This window comes from Rhinolophus ferrumequinum, chromosome 11, assembly GCF_004115265.2.
Source record: "Rhinolophus ferrumequinum isolate MPI-CBG mRhiFer1 chromosome 11, mRhiFer1_v1.p, whole genome shotgun sequence".
Lineage (NCBI taxonomy): Eukaryota > Metazoa > Chordata > Mammalia > Chiroptera > Rhinolophidae > Rhinolophus > Rhinolophus ferrumequinum.
In genome coordinates, this window is record NC_046294.1 from 47,460,874 (window position 1) to 47,478,516 (window position 17,643).

Sequence of the window (17,643 nt, forward strand, 5' to 3'; positions counted from 1 at the left end):
ATTGCTGCCATCTTAAAGTCAATTTCCAAAAATGAAAAAGTTGGTCAGAATTTATTCACATCTTAAAGTTTTATAAGTTGGCAACTGCGGGCAGTGAGAAGACCTCCTGCTTGCTGTCAGTGATTCTCATTTCTTCTCAGAGCAGTGATTCTAATCACCTGCCCCAGGGATGTATTTTATATCTGGATCATTAACACTGCTACTAGATCATTTAAAATGTTACTTGAATAAGTGAATAACTTACATACCTGTGCAATAACAAGGTAACATACTGTATAACTGTGATGGTGATTTTGTCTCCTGCAGGTATGGCAGCTCTCAGAGCAGAAGCAAATCAATGTATGCTCCCAGTTGGACTGGAAACGCTCTCTGGCTGTCCATCTTTGGTATTTGCTTCCACCAACAGCCTCCATTTCCAGGGCACTCAGCATGTATGAAGAAGCATTTCAGGTATATGTGTCCAGTAGAGCCAAGCAAGAGTCCTGGAAAGACTGCAGGGAAAAAACCATCAAGTCACATTTCATAATACTTTTTCTTAACTGCTTTTTTTGAAAGTATCATAAAATTGAAATGAACCCAGGAAATCCAATGGGAAATATTTTCCTTGTCTTCTGCCCTCTGGACAGGGCTATTCTTAAACTTTTCCAGGTGTCTGCTTCTGTTTTGTTTAATATGATGAATATCCACAGCTGACTTTCTTATTGCTGTTTTTCTGCCACCAAATCAGAGGGTTTTTCTTCATTCCTAATGGTATCTGTTTCTTTGGGAATTCCCTGAGATACTGCCTGACTTGCGATTTGGTGTAGCCCCAAATTAGGTCTGCAATTTGCCTGTAAATAACACATTTCATATTCCTTGTCAGTGTTGAGGTATTATTACTGTTTTTAATGCCATCATTTCTTCAGTTCTTTTCTTACTGCCCAATATTATTTGTCAAGAAAAAGGGAACACTGAAGAAACTGAGTGTAATAAGAATTGTGGCAAGAACGGTGGTGAGATTAGTGAGAGCTATCTGTAGTCTTAGCCATTTCCTTAAAGACAAGTGGAATGTATCACTGATCAAAAGAAGTTTAAAATCTTTGGCACTTTCCTTTAGAAGGTGTCACGTTGTTAATACACATGTCTGAGTAATTGAGACATAGTATCTGTGACACACACTGGCAGCTGATGTATTGTTTATCAAATTCTTAACTTCAGAATACCTCTGAGGGTGACAGATATGCCTGCTCCCCACTTCCTTCATACCTGGAGGGCTCTGGCTGTGTGGTAGAAGAGGAGCAAGACTCACGGAGACCACTTCAAGACGTCTGCTTTCATCTTCTAAAACTCTACAGTGACAGGTAAATCAGAGCCCTGCAGTATAGTCACTTGAGGGCGCCATCAGCCCTAGGGAGTCCTTTCCCTTTCATACATGGCCAAATTGCCATTAGTCTGTATAAATTACCAAAATACAACCTATAGTAGTTGAGTACAAAGAACACTGGAACTAGACTTAGCAATCTAAATTTTATTTTAATCAACTTTAATGAGATACAATTTACATATAATAAAGTGTGTAGTTTGATAGGTTTTAATGTAATGTAACTACTCACAGTCAAGATAACGTCTACGTTACCCACAGAGTTCCCTTGTGCCCCTTTGCAATCAGTTCCCATCCCAGACAGCTACTGACTGGCTTTTCATTACTATAGTTTAGCTTTGCTGTTCTAGAATTTTATATAATTGGGATCATTCTGTGTATTATCTTTTGTGCCTGGCTTCTTTCATTCAGCATAATGATTCTTAGATTTATTTACGTTAATAATGTATATTAGAAGTTTTTTATTGCATAATATTATTTGTTGATGGACAGTTAGGTTTTCTTGTTTTTGGCTATTATGAATATAGTTGCTATGTACACTTATATCCAAAAGTGCTCATTTAGGGGTGGCCAGTTAGCTCAGTTGGTTAGAGTGTGGTGCTGACAACACCAAGGATGCTGGTTTGATTTCCACATAGGCCACTGTGAGCTGCACCCTCCTTAAAACAAAAAAAACATAACAAAAGTGCTCGTTTATATCCAGAAGTGCTTGTATCATTTTACATTCCCACCAAGATTTCTAGTTGTTCCATATCCCTTCATATTTTGGTATTGTCAGTTTTAAAAATTTCACCATTTTCATGGGCATATAGTGGTATCTCATATAGTAGTGTGTGTGTGTGTGTGTGTGTGTGTGTGTGTGTGTGAATAAGAAATGAAAAATGGTTTATTTATCCTACAATAACATAGTAACACATGCTATTATTATATCTAATCAATTAATTAAACTCAGAAGTGTCTTTTTACATTATATCAGAAACACTGAGTGGTTTTCTTCAGTCACTGCAACAATATAGTGAATTACAGAATAATTTTATTTAGTTTTGAGGCAAGACAAAAAAAAAATACCCCAAAAGTGTACCTACTGTTGATTCCAATTTATGTAAAATTCTGGAAAATACAAACTATAATCTAGAATGACAGAAAGGCAATCAGTGGGTGCCTGAGAAGGGCAGCTGTAGGGAGGGACAGGAGAGAGAGGTTACAGAAGGTCAGAATGAAACTTTTAGAGGTGATAAGTATGTTTGTTTTCCTGACCTTGGCAGTAGATTCACAGGTATACGTGTATATGTTAAAACTTACAAAAATTGTACGTTCTTAATATGTGCAGTTGATTTTATATGTCAGTTTTTTTTTAATTTAAAAAGAAAAAAAGAGGAGGAAAGCAGTATCTCAAGGCACCAGAAATAGAGAAACCAAAGCCAGGATGAGATAGTAAACTGTATTCTCATGAAAGGGAGAATTGCTGTGACTAAAACCCTTATATAAAATGCACATCCTGTCTCTTAAAAATAGTCTAGAACTGCACTGTTAAATATAATAGTTACTATTTACATATGACTTATGATTTAAATTTTTAAAAATTACTCATTCACATTAGCCTTTCAAGTGTTTACTAGCCACATGTGGCCAGTGGGTATCATATTGGTTAAGGCAGACTATATATAGCACATGTCCCTCATCGCACAAAGTTCAGTTTCAAGCACTGGTCAAGAAAAACTGCTCATTCACAGAGGTGTTAGGTAGTTATGAAATATTAGGGATCTTAGGTGAAAGGGAAGTTACTGGTTGGTAATCTAAGCCCCGGATCTTTAAAACTTGCAGGTGTGGGATCTTAGTTTATACTGTTCTTAGGATCTGGGAATTCCAAGCTAGGAACTTAACACATAAGCTGGTCCAGGACCATTGAAATCCCTGGGCCCCCAGCAAAAGAAAAAGCAAAGTCTGTATAGGGACACTTTCAAAACCCAGGGCACCTGTTCTATAAAAAGAATAATAACTACTGTAGATAAAATCAAAGGTGAAAATTATAAGCTGTATACTACATCTATAGTTTATACGTAGACTATGGCTTACCCGTCATGAAGACTATTTAGTTGTTCAAACAAACTGGAGAATTAGCACTCCAGCAACTTCAGATAGTGGAACAGTCTGAAAGATACTAAGGTAACTGTTTTTTTAATAGTTAAGAAAAGTAATCGACACTATAATGAGGTAGTAAAAGGATGAGAGCTGTGGAGACTCCCTATATGAGGAGGGTAAAATATATAGGCCAAATATCAGCAAACCTAGTAGATTACACTGCCACAGAAGGGAAGGTGCCTGAATTTTTGCTAGGAGCTATAATCTAGCTGAACGTAGAGATAGATTGCTATAACACTGCCTAAGAGGGAGACTATGAGACCTGTACTGCTTCTGGTCTGAGTGGCCTGCCTGCCATAGCCAGAACAGTTGTCATTCACTACACGTGGTCTGCTGGCTGGATATGGTAATTCTCCGCCCATTCTCCTTTGCAGACATTATGATCTCAACCAGCTGCTAGAGCCTCGAAGCATAACAGTGGATCCTTTGGACTACCGTCTAAGCTGGCACTTGTGGGAGGTGCTGCGGGCTCTTAACTACACCCATCTCTCAGAGCAGTGTGAGGGTGTGCTGCAGGCCAGTTACGCTGGCCAACTGGAAAGTGAGGGGCTTTGGGAGTGGGCCATCTTTGTCTTCCTGCACATTGACAATTCAAGGTGAGTGAGAATTCATCAGACCCACTGTGTACATCTAGAGCTACAGGGCAGTGCTAAAGGAATCAGTTTCTTAGAGTTCAATTCAGCAAGTACGTGTTTAGAATATATTTTGGGTTTAGCCTTGTGATAAACCTTAAGATGGTTCAACCTGCAGCCCAAACTATCTCTGTATTCCTGTGAACAAGTTAGAAATGAGACTGCCTTTGATTGAGTGCCAAATTATGCTGTTTATCCTAAGACTTCTCTCATGTCTGAGAAGGAGAAGAGATCTCTGAACTGCAAAATCTCTGAATTTTTGTAGAGATAAGTTTCAAAGAACCTGTAAAATTGGAATAGGAAATGATTAGTGGAAAAGGAAAGATATGCCCAGGTGGGAAAACCCCCTTAACTTAGGCTCAGATTCACTTGAATATGACATGTTTAGAATTACAGTAATCCCCCTCTGTGGTTTCATTTTCTGCAGTTTCAGTTACCTGTGGTGAATCACAATCTGAAAATATTAAATGAAAAATTTCAGAAATAATTTATAAGTTTTAAATTATATGCTGTTCTGAGTCGCATGATGAAATCTCTTGCTGTCCAACTCCATCCCGCCCAGGTCGAGAATCATCCCTTTGTCCAGCATATGCACGCTGTGTATGCTACCCACCTATTAGTCACTTAGTAGCTGTCTCAGCTGTCAGATTGACTTGTCATGGTATCACAGTGCTTGTGTTCAGATAACCCTTGTTTGACATAGTAGTGGCCCCAAAGCTCAAGAGTAGTCATGGTCACAATTTGGTATGCCATAGAGAAGCGGTAGAGTGCTTTTGTTAAGTTGAAAAGGTGACTACAGTACAATAAGGTATTTGGAGAGAGGCCACATTCACACAACTTTTATTACAGTAAATTGTGAAATTTGTTCTATTTTATTGTTATTGTTAATCTCTTACTGTGCCTAATTTATAAATTAAACTTTGTCACAGTCATGTATGTATAGGAGAAAACATAGTATATATATATATATATCGATTAGTACTCTCCATGGTTTCAGCCATCCACTGGGGGTCTTGGGACATTTTCCCCTCGGATAACGGGGGACTACTGTATTCAGAAATAGTGTTGGCTGAGCTGCCTCAGTGGATCCGTGGAATGGTGCAGGGAGGGCCCTGCTATATCTCTGTCTACTGGCTGTCTCCCTCTCTGGCCTTCCCTTGCCATCTACCCTCCTCTACCCCTCAGGTTTAATCGTATTGTATTTACCAATACAACCTTGCTTAGATACGTAATCTTTTGGTTCTCTTTCCTGAAAGAGAACCAGAGAAATGCCTTTTCTTCATGCTGTGTATGTTGGTTTTTTGGTTTGGGGGGGTGGCTTTTTGTTAGCCATTGCAACATGGCATTACAATAATAACAAAAACAATCATCTATGTAATATTTTGTTATATAGTGCTTTTATGTCTGTTTATTCTTTGTTGTAAGTCTTTGCATATATTAACTCATTTAATGCTCATAATGAACCTATGAGATACACTTTTATTGTCTGTTTTACCAATGAGCAACCCAAGACACAGCAAGATTAAGTAACTTTTGCCCAAAGTCACATAGCTAGTAGATGGCAGAGGAGGCTTCCAACTCAAAACACCCAGTCTATGCTGTCAATCACTGTCATGCTGTATGGTATGGAAAGAAGTTGAGTTTTGTAGTCAGACCTGCCTCAATTTTGGATCCAACATTACTCATTTTGACCTAGGGTAAAGCTTACTCACATTTGACTTTGGGTAATAATCTCCAAGCCTCAATGTTTTAATCTGTAAGATCATAATACTAATTCCTATTCAAAGGTGATTGTGGTATTAAAGAAGTAAAAGTATAAAGCATCTGGCACAGCCCTTCCGTTAAGGAGTTTCTCTTTTCTTTTCCCTTACCAGGAAGCAAAACAACTCCAGACTTTTCCTGTGAGTTTATTTCACATGGTAAAAGGCAGGCTAATTGGATATCTGATGGTTCAGAGTTGACTGTAGGGAAGCAGATCCTGTTTGCTGGGGACGGAGGAAGTAGAGGGGAAGCAGTTGTGATAAGATTGGGAGTTCTTGAAAAACCTAGGAGTTCTGAAAAGAGTCTAAGATGAGAATAGTTTTGGTCTAAAATTAAAATGGCTGGTCCTTTTGCCCAGACAGAAAAGGACTCTCCTTAAGGGACCTCAAGAGCAGAAAGAGTGAGTGTAGCCTAAATCTGGAGGTAGAAAAAAAAATGAATTAAGAAGGTTGATGGCTTTGAGGGAAAAAACAAGAACCTGGAAGAGACAAACTATTTTGCTTACTTGTACTGACAACGTGAGAGTAAGAGAAGGGAGAAAGTTAGTAGTGAACTTCAGAGCACTGCTCTGTAGAATATAGAATTCCCCTATCCCAGTCTTTGATCTCCTGAAAGGAAATAAAGGAGAGATCCTAGCTAGGGAAAGCCTTTTCTGGGCAGTGATAATCTTCCCTAGAGTATTAGTTTTCAGACTTTTTTGGCCATTAAAATATAATGTGTGTGGATACTTAATATTCTATTTTGTTTAAAAAATAAATGCTGGTATGATGGCTTTTGACTTTTTTTAGTGAAATTTGAGTTGATCGACTAAGGGTTGAGACCTGCAATTTGAGAGACTGCTGCAGGGGCCACTCTGAGCTGTCTGAGGCAGCCTTCTCCATAAACGAGAATTCGCTTTATTCCAGTATCTCTTCTTACAGCATGCGTGAGAAGGCTGTTCGAGAGCTGCTTACCCGGCACTGCCAACTATTGGAGACGCCTGAATCTTGGGCTAAGGAGACTTTCCTGACCCAGAAGCTTTGTGTGCCTGCTGAATGGATTCATGAGGCCAAAGCAGTGCGAGCACACATGGAATCCGACAAGCATCTGGAGGCCCTCTATTTATTTAAAGCCGGCCACTGGAACCGCTGCCACAAACTCGTCATCCGGCACTTAGCTTCTGGTGAGTGCTTCACATGAGGGCCTGTGTCTCCTGGAACCAGACCGCGTTCTTCCACCTCTGCACACCGTGATGAGTCAGGCCCGAGGTGATGCTCAGTGTGGGACATGGCAGACGTCGGTCAGAGTGAATCAGATCCCACTTTGCAGGCCCTCTGTGCAGAAGAGTCTTGGCCAGGATGAGGGGCTGCCGGAGCCGGGGTAGGCAGCAGTACTGTTATCATTTGTCAGGAATACTCTTGATCTGTACTATGTTAAGAGCTTTGTTTATTTAGGGAATTCTATTCAACAGCACCAAAAATACCTGTTTGGGGAACTGAAGCCAGAAATTCTTCACATTTTTTTTGGAGAATTTCAAAATACCTACTTGAAATTCTCAAGTCTGACCCAATATTATTTCCCCTTTCTTCCTGTCTTGGATTTCTGCCATATACTTCCTCTGTACTTTTGGGAATCATATACTTGTGCAGACACAGTGCTCAATATTTTGTTCTTCAGATGCCATCATTAATGAGAACTATGACTACCTGAAGGGGTTCTTGGAAGACCTGGCACCTCCTGAGCGCAGCAGCCTAATCCAGGACTGGGAAACATCAGGCCTTGTTTACCTGGACTATATTCAGGTCCTTGAAATGCTCCACCATATACAACAGGTACCCAAGTTCCTTAAATGACTGCATGGTTTTCCTTTTCCCTGGCCCTTAGAGCCACAGAGACCTCAAACGGCCTGAGCACCGACTTGAAAAACTCACAGGCGTTAGAGAGAGCACTGTCAGTTCAGGAGGGACATTTTGATGAGGCTGATTTGATGTAGTGATTTTTATAGCTGTATCAAAATTTAATAGAAACACTTTCTTGTGTTTATTACCAAGTGGTATGTACAATAGACATTTCTGAGCTTGTCCATAGTCTCCTCCCCTGGTCCAGCCCTAGTTTGAGTGAGAAACTCAGGAATGAGAGATACAGTAATGTCAGAGATTTGGTGAGGATAATTGTCTCCCTCATCATTTGGCCATGTTTTAAAAATGCAAGCTTTACAGTTTTTTCAGTCTTCGTTAAAATGTCTTGGGTCGGTCTTGGTGGTCATAAGATAGATCTGCACTGCTCCCAGCACAAACACCAAACTCATAAGTACAGGATTCAGGCCCTGTAGAGGCCTTTACCTTTCACTCCTGCCTTAACGCCTACCCTACACGCTTACCCTACATTCCAGCCTTACTAGCCTGCTCTACTCATGCTAATTACTTTTGGGGTTCCCAACAAATCTGTTTTATTCCACTCTTTAGCTAGACACTCATACTCATCCTTTAAGATCGAGATTGCAGTGAGCTCTACTTCGCTCTCCTTCGCTCTCCTTTTCCCCCAGGAAGAGTTTATCGCACTTCCTTTTTTCATTACCAAAATACTGATGCATTTGTCTACTAGCATACCTGACCATAGTATAGTTAATGTATCCACATCTCTCTTCAGGTTGCCTTGACCTCCTTTTGGGGAGATGTTTATTTTCAGTTTAAAGGCAATAAAGTATAGAGGTTAAGAATCAAGTACTGGAGCTAGACTGTTAGGTTCAATTCATGGCTTCCTCATCACTAGCTATGAGACCTGAAGCAAGTTAATTAACCTCCCTGTTTCATGGCGGCAGGGAGGGGTTACAGCTTATAGTAGATATCTGACAGAGTTGTCATAAAGATTAAACAAAATATACATAAAGTGTTTAGCAGACTATTTTATATATATTGAATGCTTAATGTTATCTATTATCCTCATTAAAGTGCCAACTGCTGACACAGTATCTGGCACATAATATTCATAATTCAGTGTTTGTTATACCTTTAGGATGGATTAAGAACATCATCCCTAAATTATCACTGAAGAAACCCTTTTCTATTTGAACATTTACTCATTTACCCAGCCTAGTTAGTGAGAGCCATGTGCCGCGCACTGGTGGAGTGGAGGGATGTAAAGGTAAAGTGTACGTGTTTTGCCCTTACCAAAGTCATAATTTTGGTGGGGGTGATGTTAATATACATAGGTAAACCCGCAATTACTATGGAATAATAAGTGTGGGGATTAAGCAAAGAGTATATATAAACGAAGTACCTAACCCAGTCTGAGGGAGTCGACAAGGCTTTCTAGAAGTGATATCTAAGCTCTTAAGGATGAAAAAGGAGACTGAGTGGGGAAGAGTGCTTCAGCAGAGGGAACAGCATGGGGAGAAGTCTAGAGATCAGAGATATCACTGTGCTTCCAGGGAACTTATAATAGATTCAGTGGTTTTGGGGTATAGAGTAGAAGGGGGAACCATGTAGATGTGGTAAAGTCACAGATAATGAGATACGATCGAAAAATATGTTGAATGTTTAAATTAAAAAATTTTATTACAGTAAAAGACACATTGCTATTAATCCCCCTCAAAATCTCCCCCTCGCTTCAGATACACTTATCGCATCGTTCTTGCCACTTTCTGAAGCAGTTCTGGAAGTCCTCTTTCATGAGTGTCTTTACTTCATTCTCCATCATGACAACGTTCCGTGTCACACTTCGCTTCTGGTACAGCAATTTCTGTCAAATAAAAACATTACAGTGTGTCCTCCTCTACCTTATTCACCGGATTTGGCACCATGCGACTTCTGGCTCTACTTCCCTAAAGTCAAAATGACCATGAAAGGAAAACATTTTGAATCAATTCAGGATATGGAGGCAGCCACGACAGTGCAACTAAAGGGGGAGTATTTCGAGGGGAATTAATGGCAATGTGTCTTTTATTGCAATAATTTTTTTTTAATTTAAACATTCACCCTATTTTTTTTATCATACCCCATATCGCTCACTGCTACTATGATAGCAACCTAATTGGTTTCCCCTGCTTCTGTCTAGTCTTGGTCCTCTGCAGTTCATTTCCACACAGCAACCAAAGTGATCGCTTTTTTTAAGGAGGGCGCAGCTCACAGTGGCCCATGCAGGGATCGAACTGATAACCTTGGTGTTATTAGCACAACGCTCTAACCTGCTGAGCTAACCAGCCACCCCCAGAGCGATCTTTTAATAGACAAATCATCATCTCTCTTGTCTAAAACCTTCCAGTGGCTTCTGATCTCACTTAAAATAAAGTGCTTCTTTGCAAATCTTACAAAGCTCTGCATCAATAATTCTTACCCTACAGCATTTGATATCATTGTCCCCAGCATATGGCGTCATTTTTGGTTCAAATAAACTCTTAAAAAAATAATAATTCTTACCTTTTTGTGCTGTGGACCCCCTTGGCAGTTTGGTGAAGTTCATGGATGGATGTCTAATGTTTTTAAATGCATAAAATTTAAATATATAGGGTTACAAGGGAAATCAATTATATTAAAATGCAGTTATCAAAATATTAAAAACTTGTGGTTAGTAAGTGCTTATTAACAAATAAGTTTTAGCAGTGGATCTACTAACTACTGTAATTTTGAAGTACTATATTTAAAAGTCACTAACTGTAATGTGATACGAAAGTAACTGATTTCTGTTGCTAACAAAGCCACAGTTACTGCTAATATCTACAGTAATAAATGCTAGTTTTTAGTTAAAAATTAGTAAAAATTAAGATTTTATTTTTCCCAGTTCAAGTCCAAGACCCTTTGAATTCTAAGGACCCTTGGTTACAATCCCCAGCTATGTAATACCGCTCCAGTTTCATCTTCTACTCTCCTCTTTACCCTGCATTTCAGACATAAACTTTCTTTGCATTCCTACCTTAGCTGAGGTTTAGCTGTTCTCTTTGCCTGGAAAGTTTCACCTTCTCCTTGTTATTCAGCTCTCCACTTAGATACGACCTTCCTCAAGTAAGCCTTTCCTGATTCCCCAATCTGAAGTAGTCATCCAATTTTTCTCTGTCACATCCCCTGTATGAATTATCTGCATGGCTTATTTCTTGTAGGTTTATTACTGTCTGATACTATTTCTTTATTTTCTGTAACTTTCATGAGAGCAAGACCTTGTCTTAATCTTGTTTACCACCTTTCAAAGTCAAGTTAAAGACTGGATTCTGGGGATGAAAGGATCATGCTTCTGTAGACATTAAATGGTACACTCTGCAACCACCCCCTCCAAAAAAAAAATTTGATTTGATGAGAGAGATAGTTCTTGGAAGGGTTGAGTGAGCCATTTGGAGAAGGAAGTGATGGGAGACTTAGTAGGTAGGTGGTTTAATGTCGGATTTTGAGAGAGGAGGGCTAACCAAAAATCATGAGACAAATAAGGCTAAGGTGCAGCTGGAATGTATTCAGAATATAATTAATAAAAATATAGACTGTTTTTTAAAAAAGATTACTTTGGCCACAGTATGGTAGAAAAAAAGGATGTAGAGGGGATGACATTGAAGGTTGTGATCAAACTCTTAAAATATTTTAAGTGAGAAGTAATGGTAACCTGAGCTAAGGCAATTGCTCTGGCAAAAAGGATGGAAGATTGGAATATTAGCCTAGACATAGAGATTGAGGAATCATCAGCACATTGATTGTGAAAGAAGCCATAGGAATGGAGCACAACACAGAGGGAGAGGCTGTATAGTGAGAAGAAGGTTGTGAAGTTGGAGGCAGAAGACCTAAATTAAATGTTAGTTTGGGCTCCACCTCTTGCTAACTGATCTTAAGAAGTCATAGCGTCTCTCTGAACCAGATTTATCTAGATTTTTGGAGCCATGTTATAGTTTGCTAGTTACATGATTCATGAATGCTGATCTGAAGACTTGCCCAATCCAAGGATCTGTACACTATATTACTTTCCTGTTGTGTATTACTGCTCAGGTGTACTGTGCCCTCAGCGACTAGGGAGGATGGTAATAACATGGCACTGCCAGCCAGCTTCTTGGGTTCCCCTCCCTCACCTCTCCGTTGTTTCAAAGTTTTGCATAGTCAGTTTGAGTAAGGTGGCAGTGATGGGTCTCCTCTTGGCCTAATTAGTTTATCTGCTGCTTTGTAGGTGGATTGCTCAGGTTATGAGCTGGAGCGGTTACATACCAAAGTGACCTCACTGTGCAACCGGATCGAGCAGATCCAGTGTTACAATGCCAAGGATCGCCTGGCTCAGTCAGGTAAGCCTCTAGCCTCTCCCCACTTCTGCCTGCTTGCTTCCTGTCTTAATGATTATTACACATACACCCCAGCCCACCCTAGTGCTCACGTTTCCCCACCTTCCATCCGTGGTTCTCACTCTGTTTTTCTTTGCAGACATGGCCAAACGTGTAGCCAACCTGCTGCGTGTGGTACTGAGCCTTCAGCATGCCCCTGATGCAACCTCTGACTCAACGCCAGACCCTCAGCGAGTCCCTCTGCGCCTGCTGGCTCCCCACATTGGCCGGCTCCCCATGCCTGAGGACTATGCCTTGGAAGAACTGCGCAGCCTCACACAGTCCTACCTTCAAGAACTGACTGTTGGGAGCCAGTAAGCCCCAGGCTTATTCCATCACATTCACATGTTCATTCACACTCACCACACAAAGGTCCCCTGCATTGAGTTGACCCTGTTTGCCATTCTCTGGGTTGTCTGTGGAATACATCCTCCTTTCCTGCTGCCCCAAGCAACATCCTGCAGTTGTTCAGGGCTTTTCTTAATACAGAACAAAGCATAAGGGCTTTTGGTACCCCAAAAAGGAGCCAAGCCTCTTTTTACCATCCTCAAGACATTTTTTTTTTTTTTTTTTTTTAGTGGTCAATAAATCACCTTTGGCAGAATTCCCCCCAAAGAACCAGGGAATCATTTTCCACCCTCATCCATTCTGGATCTTGAGACTCTCCTTGCCTACCGGCTGCCCTATTCCTTCCCGGGCCCTTTTACACAAGGACTCTTTAGGAGTGGGACAGGTGACGGTACAAATGTGTTGATCTAGGACTGTCCTTCCTTAACAGATGAGCTATCCATAGGAGGAAGAGAATCTGTCTTTTAAGTATACCGATGAGTTAACACTGGGTTTTAGAATCAAACGAGGGTTGGACTGAATGAGGAAGCAGAACAGGGTCTTTCTGACTTGTTTAGGATAGAAGTGCATGCCAGCCATGGAGAGGTGGGTCTTCAAGTCTTGTTTGTTCCTGTCTTAAATGTTCCATTAACAACAAAGCTTCCCTACTACCACGTGCAGGAGCCCTTGGTCATAGATCCCATGTCTCTGGGAAGGTCCCAGAACTCCATTTGGTCCCTGGTTTTCAGTCATCTTGCTAGGCCTCCTGTCCGGATTTGCCTGAAGAGTTTGGATAAAACATGGCGGGTTGGGTAGCCCTCCCTGTCCCTTCCATTCACCACCCTCCATCTACAATTCCAGAAGGTAAAACCATCACTGAGGCAGGCAAGGATCTTGGCTTCAGGGATAGGCCGAGGGCCTTCACTAAACTGCCAACTGTGGGGAGCCCCAGGTACAGCCTGAGACAGCTGATGTCAGGCTGTCACAGACAACGTAGCCACTCCTGGGTCTTTATGCATGAAGACTATGTAAAGGTTTTTATTAAAAAAAAGAAAAAAAAAGATATATATATATACATATATATATATACATATATATAAATAAATGATCTAGATTATTTTCCTCTTTTCTGAAGCTACTTTCTTAAAAAAACAAAAGAAAGAAATAAATGAAATGTTTATAGCATTCGTGGAATTGGCTTTCGCTTTGTGTCTTGGAGCTGCTTGCCCCAAGGAGCTTTATGGTGGCCTAGTTTGATTTGCGATCTAAAGGGAGATGGGCCATTGATTAAAAGAACACAGTTTGGCTAAACTGGGACACAGACTAGATCAAAGGCTAGACTTACAAGGTCAAGGGGTGAGATTATTGATTAATCCTGACTGCTGCACATACATTTATGTGCTTGGATTCCTAGTGGGGGGAGGAAAGGGGTCCCAAATTGCCCATGGGATGCACTTAGCCTCCTTGCTTTGCTGCTCTGACACTTCACCTTTCTAATTATCAGTTTTCATTGTGTAAACGGGATAGTGATCCTTGATGTTGCTGCTTCACAGGGCTGTTTTTGAGAGGGATGAAACGAAACTAATGAGTACTGTTTTGTTTGTTTTGGTTGTGGAATGCAGAATGGTATAGCAAGGACATATAACAATTATAAACATTTATGCTCATAGAGACAGACCAGCAAAATATATGAAGCAAAAATGGACAGAACTGAAGGGAGAAATAGATAGCTCTACAATAATAGTTGGAGAATAGTAGCTCTATAATACACCACTCTCAGCAATGGATAGCACAACCAGACAGAAGATAAGTAAGGAAATAGATCACAATAAACTATATCTAACAGACGTGTACAAAATACTCTACCTAACAATGCCACATTCTTTTCAAGTGCACATGAGACATTTTCCAGGTTACCTATATGTTAGGCCACAAAGGAAGTCTCTGTAGATTTTAAACGGTAGTTATCATACAAAGTATTATCTCTGACCACAATTAGATGAAGTTAGAAATCAACAACAGAGATAAAACTGGAAAATTTAATTAAACAATAGAAATTAAACAATATACTCTACCAATGAATCAAAGACAAAACCACAAGGGAAATTTAAAAATACATTAAAATGAGTGTAAATGAATACACAACATACCAAAATGTATTGAACACAGTGAAAGTGGTATTAGGGGAGAAATGTATAGCTATGAATGCTTACATTAAAAAAAAAATACTGGCCGACCCGGTGGCTCAGGCGGTTGGAGCTCCATGTTCCTAACACCGAAGGCTGCCGTTTCAATTTCCACATGGGCCAGTGGGCTCTCAACCGCAAGGTTGCCGGTTCCACTCCTCGACTCTCTCAAGGGATGATGAGCTCTGTTCCCTGCAACTAAGATTGAACACAGCACCTTGAGCTGAGCTGCCACTGAGCTCCCGGATGGTTCAATCGGTTGGAGCGCATCCTCTCAACCACAAGGTTGCTGGTTCGACTCCTGCAAGGGATTGTGGGCTGTGCCCCCTGGAGCTGGACTGTGCCCTCCACAGCTACTATTGAGGGGACAACTTGACTTGGAAAAAATTCTGGAAGTGCACACTGTTCCCCAATAAAGTCCTGTTCCCCTTGCCCAATGAAATACTTTTAAAAATAGAAACAAGTACTGTGTTTCCCGGAAAATAAGACCTAGCCAGACCATCAGCTCTAATGCATCTTTTGGAGCAAAAATTAACATAAGACCCAGTATTATTATATTATACCCGGTCTTATAGTAAAATAAGACTGGCTCTTATGTTAATTTTTGCTCCAAAAGACACATCAGAGCTGATGGTCTGGCTAGGTCTTATTTTCAGGGAAACACAGTATGAGGGGGTGGCCAGTTAGTTAGATCATGGTGCTAATAACACCAAGGTTGCCAGTTCAATCCCCGCATGGGCCACTGTGAGCTGAACCCTCCTAAAAAAATAAAAAGAAAAAACAAGTGAAAGCTCAAATCAACAATCTAACTTTACAACTTAAGGAACTAGAAAAAGAACAAACTAAACCCAAAGATAGCAGAAGGTAAGAAATAATATAGATTGGAGCAGAGATACATGAAACAATAGAAAAACAATCGAGAAAATCAATGAAACCAAAAGTTGGTTCTTTGAAAAAGATCAAAATTGGCAAACCTTTAACTAGATGGACAAAAACAAAGACTCAAATTCCTAAAATCAGAAAAGAAAGTGGGGAATTTATAACAAATTCTGCAGAAATAAAAAGGATTATAAAACAATACTATGAGCAACTGTACACCAAGAAATTAGATAATCTAGATGAAATGGATAAATTCCTAGAACACAAAACATGCCGTGATAAAATCATGAATAGTCTGAATGTCCTATAACCACTAGGAAGATTGAATCAGTAATAAAAAAATAAATCTGACAAAAGCCCAGGACCTATGGCTTCAGTGGTGAATTCTACCAAATACTTAAAGAACTCAAACTTTTCCAAAACAATTAAAGATGAGGTAACACTTCCAAACTCTTCTGTGGGACCAGCATAACCCTGAGTCCAAAGCCAGACTAGAAAAAAACTACAAACCAGTATCTTTTATAAATATTGATGCAAAAATCTCCAACAAAATACTAGCAAACTGAATTCAGCAGCATATCAAAAGGATAACATACCTGGGGTGGCTGGTTAGTTCAGTTCATTAGAGTGCAGTGCCCTTAACAATAAGGTTGCCAGTTCGATTGTGAGCTGCACCCTCCACAACTAGATTGAAACAACTACTTGACTTGGAGATGATGGGTCCTGGAAAAACACACGTAAAAGTTTTAAAAGAGATAACATACCATGACCAAGTGGGATTTATTCCTGGAATGCAAGGATGGTTCAACATAGGAAAATCAGTCAACCACATTAACTATAAAAAAGAAAACCCACATGATCATCTCAATTGATACAGAAAGGCTTTGGCAAAATTCAATACCCTTTCATGATAAAGACGTTCAACAAACTTGAATAGAAGGCAACTACTTCAACACAGTAACAGCCATATATGAAAAAAAGACAATGAACATCATAATGGCAAAAAACTGAAAGCTTTTCCTCTTAAGATCATAAACAAGGCAAGGATGTCTGCTTTCACAACTTCTACTCAACATAATACTGGAAATTCTAGCGAGAGCAGTTAGGAAAGGAAGACAAAAGACATCTGAATTAGAAAGGAAGGAGTAAAATGATCGCTGTTTGCAGATGATATGTTCTTACATGTAGAAAGCTCTAAAGATTCCACCAACCCCCCCCCCAAAAAATACTATTAGAACTAATAGATGAATTCAGTAAAGTAGCAGGATACAAAAAAATCAACACAAAAATCAGTTGCATTTCTATACAATAACAATGAAAAGGAAATTAGGAAAACAATTCCATTTACAATAGCATCAAAATGTCTGAAATTTAGGAATAAACAACCAGGAGGCAAAAGACATGTACACTGAAAACTACAAAACAATAAAGACACAAATGGAAAGACATCACTTGTTCATTAATTGGAACACAATATTAACATGTTAATACTCTCAAAAGCAATCTACAGATTTAATGCAATCCCTAACAAAATCTCAGTGGTATTTTTTTTTCCAGAAATGGAAAAATCCATCCTAAAAGTCTTGGAATCTCAAGGGACCCCAAATAGCCAAAACAATTTTGAAAAAGAACAAAAATAGAGGACTCACACATCCTGATTTCAAAACTTAGTACAAAGCTATAGTACTCAAAACATTATAGTACTGGCATACAGACAGACATATAAATTTAGAATAGAGAGCCCAGGAATAAAATCCTCGTATACGTGGTCAAGTGATTTTTGACAAGGCCATTTAATAGGGGAAAGGACAGAGTTTTCAACAAATGGTGGTAGGCAAACTGGATATCCAAATGCAAAGAAATAAAGTTGGACCCTTATCTAACACCATATGCAAAAATTAAAGTCAAAATAGATCGAAGACTTTAAGACCTAAAACTATAAAATCTTAAAAGAAAATATAGGGCAAAAGCTTCACGACATCGGATTTTGCAGTGATTTCTTGGGTATGACACCAAAGATTCAGACAACAAAACAAAAAATAGATAAGTCGAACTACATGAAAATTTTAAATTTTTATTCATCAAAACACA

At 39.6% G+C, this 17,643-nt stretch overlaps 1 protein-coding gene across 7 annotated transcripts in view; it reads left to right on the forward strand.

Annotated features, from left to right (window-relative positions):
- NUP98 (nucleoporin 98 and 96 precursor) overlaps positions 1-13,146 on the forward strand; it is a 93,238-nt gene extending 80,092 nt beyond the window's left edge. For all 7 annotated transcript variants that reach the window (XM_033119748.1, XM_033119747.1, XM_033119751.1 and 4 more), the window contains 7 exons: positions 307-450; positions 1,198-1,340; positions 3,877-4,098; positions 6,816-7,057; positions 7,552-7,706; positions 12,013-12,124; positions 12,261-13,146. In XM_033119748.1, coding sequence (XP_032975639.1) covers positions 307-450; positions 1,198-1,340; positions 3,877-4,098; positions 6,816-7,057; positions 7,552-7,706; positions 12,013-12,124; positions 12,261-12,478 — 1,236 coding nt within the window. In that variant the 3' untranslated portion in view covers positions 12,479-13,146. The remainder of the gene's footprint in view (positions 1-306; positions 451-1,197; positions 1,341-3,876; positions 4,099-6,815; positions 7,058-7,551; positions 7,707-12,012; positions 12,125-12,260) is intronic.
- The last annotated feature ends 4,497 nt before the right edge of the window (positions 13,147-17,643 follow it).